Source organism: Delphinus delphis, chromosome 1 (assembly GCF_949987515.2).
Source record: "Delphinus delphis chromosome 1, mDelDel1.2, whole genome shotgun sequence".
NCBI classification, from domain to species: Eukaryota; Metazoa; Chordata; class Mammalia; order Artiodactyla; family Delphinidae; genus Delphinus; species Delphinus delphis.
This window is the reverse complement of record NC_082683.1, coordinates 27,520,176-27,526,403: the sequence shown is the minus strand read 5'-3', so window position 1 is coordinate 27,526,403 and position 6,228 is coordinate 27,520,176. Positions and strand designations below refer to the sequence as shown.

The window sequence follows — 6,228 nt, the reverse complement described above, 5'->3', positions numbered from 1 at the left end:
AGTGGATACTGTCCTGAGTGCTGGGCTGAATATGTTCCTTTTGCCCCTCAGATCTGCTCTGTGCGCTGGGAGGCTGACCCGTACTGACCGTCTCAATAGGCTTCTGTGCCCTCTGGTTTCTGGTTGTGTTGGGTCAGTGGGAGCCACTGGCAGGTGGGTAGGAGGTGGTAGAGTGAAGTCATGGTACTTATTTGATTGCTGCGGTTGGATGCCTCCTTGCAGCCTTTGTGTGGCAACCCGTCCATTGCTACCCTGGTACTAGCCCCAGGGTACCTTTTATGGGTTTCCTTCAGCATGCCTATACCTTCAAAAACAGTCCCTCAAGGAGACTCTTTGAAGTTCCTTGGTTTGAATGTGCCATCTGTTTCCTGTTGAGACCCTGACCGATAAAATTCCCATTGTACTGATGACAAGACTGAGGTTCTGAAAGCCTGTCCAAGGTGCAGCATGGTGAAGCTGTGGTCATGAAGTGGTTAAGCTATGATTTAACCTGGGAGGTGAGTGTCAGCCCGGCCCGGGCCCTTTAAACTTGGCTGGCTTATCCACCACAGTAACGACCACACGTGAGAGCAAAGGTGAACCCCAGCCTGTCCTGTTGACGCAATGACCCGTCCTTTCCCTGCCTGCACTGGCTCTTGGCTCACTGCCTCCTGGCCTTGGCTTTGATAGTTACTAAATGTTCCTCTGCGTGAGTATAGTCTTGCACCCCCTTTTGCTTTCCATCCTGTCCTGGCTTGGATGTTGGTGTTCCTGAAATTTCAGGTCATCACACAGTGCTGGGAGTGGGGCTGGGATCCACCTGGGGTTGGTTAGTGCAGGAGATGAGTGTGTCTCTGTCTCCCCCAGGCTCTGAGCTCCTTGGGCTCAGGTCCTGTTCCCCTGTGCAGTCCTCATGTCTGCCAGGGGCCTGGGGTGGAGAAAATGCTCAGGGAAAGTGGAAGGAGCTGGATAGCGCTTGGGTGAGGCTGGGGCTTCATGCCTTTAGAGGAGCCTGTTGTGAGCATACAGGAGTGACAGTATGAATAACAGGGATTTTGTGTACACAGGGTGGGGTGCACGTTGTGGATGGCAGTGACTGGGTTACAAAGGAGGAAGGAGTGTGGTTTGTCTGCAACCAGAGGGCTGTGACTGTGTGCTCAGGGCAGGGCCTCACTATGAAGGGCTAGCGCTGCTGTTAGAGGGAGCACAGCGCCCTCTTGTGACCACATCTACAATCACAGCATGTATATGTGTAGGTTCCGCCCCAGATCCCTCCTGGGTCAACCCCAGCCACAGCCTAAATTCAGCTCAAGCCATGGAGCTCTCTCCCCTTCTGAGGGGCTACCTTCTCTGCCCTCAGGGTCTTGTGGGTGGGAGTGTGGGAGAAAAGAAGAGAGTCAACCTGTATAAAAGACAGCCTTTATTGATTTCAAAGAAATTGCCTCGGGGATGTTCCTATCAGCACATCCACCTCAAGTCCCTGAGAGTAGGGTCTGAAAGGCTGGCAACAGACTGAGTACACTTGTGGGAGGAAGATGGGAGCAAAGCTGCCTGAGGGTGGAGGAATAAGATGGGGGGGCGGGTTCCCAAAGGGCAGTGGTGACCCAGAGGATCTCTGGGTGTCTCAAGCCGGGGTTGGTGTCACCAGAGCTTACCCCTCCTCTTCCCAGGCTCACTCTCAGCCTCCAGACCTCCACTGCTGGGAGGATACTTCCTTTCCATCCCAGGAATCTGGGTGCTTCTCCCGAAGGAATGAAGATTCCCTTTGGTCTGGTACATCTCACCAGACCCAGGGCAAGCATCTTTCCTCTTGTGGCCTCCAGGCCTCTGCAGCTGCTTTTGTGTGCTAGGAAGCACTTCTCACCTCTCTTAAACATTCCTCCCTCAGGGAAGCCTCTCCCCATCATCCCCTCCTGGCTTAGGTGAAGCCCAGCGGAGTCCTCTAAGTGTCCCCTTGCAGGCAGTAGTTAATTTGCTTGTCTTTCTCCCAGGAGGGCTGCCAGTGGGCCTGTGGTGTGACCTATACCAGACGGACAGCACAGTGCCCAGCGCTCAAAACAATCTACTAAAGGTGAAACTGAATAGTGTAGTGAATTCAGAGTGGGGTCCCCCAGCCCCGGGAGGACCCCTCCACCGGCACAATACCTCCCTGCCTGTCCCCACGGGCAGCCCAGGATCGCTCCCCAGCCCGTGGTCAGATGGGGGTCATGTTGGGTGCCGAAGCACGTAGCTTGTCGTCGCTGGAATCCGGGCCCAACTCCCCGGCCTCCACCAGCTTGTGGTGGCAGCGGCAGGTGGAGGCCTGGCTGGCGGAGGACGGGGGGCCGCGGCCCCGGAGGCCGCTCTTTCTGGGAAGGCTTCGCACGACCCTGTGGAAGATGAGGTAGCAGATCTCGCAGAAGGTGAGCACGATGCAGACAGCGGAGGCGCCCACCATGAAGTAGGTGAAGAGCTTCTTCTCGGTGGGCCGGGCGATGTAGCAGTCCACGATGTTGGGGCAGGGGGCCACGTTGGCGCACTGGACCAGGCGGGGCATGCTGAAGCCGTACCAGAGAGTGTGCAGCAAGTAGAGGAAGAGGAATTCGATGAGGAGCTTGAAGATGAGGCTGAACAGGTAGGTCCACCAGAGGCCACCGTGCTTCTTGCCCGCGTTGTCGTACAGCTTGGCACACTGGTCGCCGTGTTTCTCGCGGTGCCGCCTCTCCCGCTCCTCGCGGTAGGCCACGTGCAGGATGACCAGCAGCGACGGGCACGTGACGAAGATGAGCTGCAGGGCCCAGAGGCGGATGTTGGAGATGGGGAAGAACTCGTCGTAGCAGACGTTGGTGCAGCCTGGCTGCTTAGTGTTGCAGTCAAAGTCCTTCTGCTCGTCCCCCCACACGCGCTCTGCAGCCACCACGTACACCAGCACGCGGAAGACGAACACCACCGACAGCCAGATGCGTCCGAAGGCTGTGGAGTACTTGTTCACCCCGCTCAGTAGGGCCTGGAGCGTCTTCCAGTCCATGGTGCCTGGTGGGGGCGCTGTGGGCCGTGCCCGCCTGACAGGATGGGAAAACCGGTCTGAGAACGGGTAGATGACATTTACAGAGCATTTACTATGTGCCAGGCGCTGTTCTGAGTTCTCTATGTGGATGGATTCGTTTGATCATCCCAACGACCCTATGAGATCAGGACTGTTATTCTTCCTAAGCTACAGAGAGGAAACGGGCACAGAGAGGCTAAGTAACCTGCCCAAAGTCACAGAGCTATATGCCGGAAGGAAGGGAATGTGCATTTGCTGATAATAACAGTTATTATTTATTGAGCATTTACAACGAGCCAGGCAAGGAGCTAAATACTTTATGTGCTGGATCTCATTTAATCCTTATAAGGACCTTGGGAGGTAGACACTATTATGCTTCTCATTGACAGATGAAGAAACTGATAATCAAATGAGAAAAGGATTGCAAAGCACTCAGTACACAGTAAGTGCTCAATAAATGCTGGCTATCCATTGTGAAATCTGGAGCGGTCAAGTCACTCATTTAAAACTAGAATTGGGGCTTCCCTGGTGGCGCAGTGGTTGAGAGTCCACCTGCCGATGCAGGGGACACGGGTTCGTGCCCCAATCCGGGAAGATCCCACATGCTGCAGAGCGGCTGGGCCTGTGAGCCATGGCCGCTGAGCCTGCGCGTCCGGAGCCTGTGCTCCGCAACAGGAGAGGCCACAACAGTAAGAGGCCCGTGTACCGCAAAAAAAAAAAAAAAAAAATTAAAACTAGAATTGAATTCAAGGCTGGGCTGTCCACCGCCCGCTCTCCATTTCTCTGCTGGATGCCTGCCCCAGACCAGCTTCTCAAAACTTACCTCGTTGATGCCTCGCTATCATCCTGTGAAGTTGGGGTGATGAACCCCAGATAAGAAACTGGAGCTTGGAGAGGGGAAATAATCTCCCCAAGGTCCCACAGGCAGTGGGTGGTGAAGTTGGGAGACCAGTTCAGGTTGCAGGGGGAGGCACATGGAGAGGGTAATGGTCTGGTTCCTGGGGACACCAGATCCAGGAAAAATCTAGGGACACCCTCCTTCCCTGTGCCAGGACCTGAGGGAGCCCCAGACACACCAGCAATCCGGGATGCCGGAGCTTTGTGGTGGGGAGTCATGCTTTGTTCAGGTCCCCAGATCACACATCCTCCTCCTAGTCCTGGAATGACTCAGAGGGTGTGGACAGGTGGGTCTGCCTGAGTGCACCTAGTGTCTACATGCTGCAAAGGGTGTTGGGAGCATGTGCCTCTCCGTGTGTACGTGTGGGCTTGTGTGCACATGTGAGTGCTCCTGGAGCCACTCTGTGACTCTGAGCATGCATGCTGACTGAGGGTCCACCCCTGCATCACCACTTCTCACCCCTCCACCACCACCCCCTGTTCCAAATCACCATCACCCTTGCTGGTATTATTACCAAAGCTTCCTGGCTGGCCTTCAAGTGTCTGCTCCTATGCCCGCAGAGTCCATTAAATTGAATCATGTCACGCCCTTGTTTAAAACTTTCTACTAGCTTCCATTACACTGAGAATAAAACCCCAGTTTCTACATTCTTGCCCTACTCTCCTACACTCTCCACCTGCCTCTCTGCTCAGGCCGCTATGGGGGCCTCTGGGGCTTTGTAATTATTCCTGCTGCCTAGAATGCTCTTCCTCCAGAAACTTGCATGGCTGCATCCTTCTCATTACTGAGGCCTCTGCTAAAACATCCTCTTCTTAGAGGCCACCCTAGATTACCCTGGACCTGGAAGCCCCTGCCCTCCCAGTCACTCTGCTCCTGTCCCCTTTATTTTCTCCCCGGAATTTAATTACCAGTGGGAATTAAAGTATTTGTTTAATCCTCTACCTCTCTGAATTTTCATGAACTTCTGTTTCACAAGGGTGCTTATTTTATATGCACTGGCAGCAGCATACAGTAACATACTTAGAATAAAAAAAAAAAGTGTCTGCCTCAACTCAGCTCCTTCTAAGACCTGTCCTTTGGGGAGTGGGATGTGTATTGAGCGTGGAGTCACATCTGGATTCAAGCCTCAGCTCTACCCCTTCTACCTGGGTGACTTCCAATTTCTCCTAATCTCTTTGACCTTCCTTCCTTATCTCTAAAGAGAAATAATTCCTACTTTCTTGAGCTGTGGTAAGAGTAGTAAAAGGCCATTCCTTCCCCAGCCTGGCACTCACCTGGCGAGAGTTCAAGAAGACTGGAGTGGAGGTTGGAACCCTGTCTGCCAGCCCCGGAGGAGAAGGGCCCTGACAGGTGCTTCCACCTGAGCCTTCTCAGGGCGGCCCACCTGGGGGCTGGCCCCTCCTGGGCCCCCACCTTCCACCTTCCAGTCCTGTCTGCCCAGTCCTGTCAAACACACCCTAGGGACGCGACTCACCGGCAAAGAATTTCCCTCCAAGCCCAGGCTCGGGACTGGTGGAGCCGGATCTGGCCCCCCATGCGGCCCCCCAGCAGCAGCTCCCAGCTATCCGCTTTTCCCCTGCCCCGGGACCAAGGCGCGCCCAGCTTTCACCGCCACTCCACAGTGCCGGCCGGCCCCCTCCTCGGGGCAGAACTCCCCTCCCCTCTCCACCCCCCACCCCAGCCTTCACCAGCACCAAGTTTCCGTCCATTCCAGGCAGCTTGGGAGCCTGCCGATGGGGGAGGGGGTTGTCCGGGAACCTTCAGCAGCTGGAGCCCCCTCCCCGCCCAGAACCGAGGGGTGAGAAGGCAGGTGGGGAGTGGGGTGGGTCTAGTTCCCTCGACCTCCTCCCATCCCCTCACCTGCCAGTCTCAGCCTGGCCCGAAGGCAGGATCAAGCCCCCGCCCCGCCCCGCCCGGGGTCGCCGGGGAGCGCTCAGCGGCCGTGGGCGCGGGGTGGGGAGGCGCCCCGCACTCACCAGCAGCGGCGCGGCCAGCGGGGGGCCGGGACCCCGCGTCCTCGAGGCCCGCAGCGGAGGCGAGCGGGACCGGAGCCGCGTCTCTGCAGTGGCGGCGAGGCGCGTGGCGGCAGGCAACGCCGGGGGCGGCGTGGAGGAGGGAGGGTCAGGGGAGGAGCTCTGGAGCCGCCCGCCGCAGAGGGTCGGGTTTTAGTCCAGACACTGTCACTCGTTCCCCCGGCAACCTTCTCCCGGGCTTGACGCCCGTCTGAGCCTGGGCTTCTTCTTCATGTGTGAAACGGGGGCATCTGTGGCCCTGGGCAGGGCTGTGGCAAAGGGTCCGATGAGATTCGGAGCATGAAGGGCTCTAA

At 56.6% G+C, this 6,228-nt stretch overlaps 1 protein-coding gene across 1 annotated transcript; it reads right to left on the bottom strand.

Moving 5' to 3' along the window:
* Positions 1 to 1,380: 1,380 nt before the first annotated feature.
* GJB3 (gap junction protein beta 3) lies at positions 1,381 to 5,977 on the bottom strand. Its single transcript, XM_060003600.1, has 2 exons — positions 5,879 to 5,977; positions 1,381 to 3,020 (listed from the first exon to the last, which is right to left on the bottom strand). Exon 2 carries the CDS (start codon positions 2,984 to 2,986, stop codon positions 2,174 to 2,176), a length of 813 nt encoding a protein of 270 aa, XP_059859583.1. The 5' UTR covers positions 2,987 to 3,020; positions 5,879 to 5,977; the 3' UTR covers positions 1,381 to 2,173.
* Positions 5,978 to 6,228: the final 251 nt, after the last annotated feature.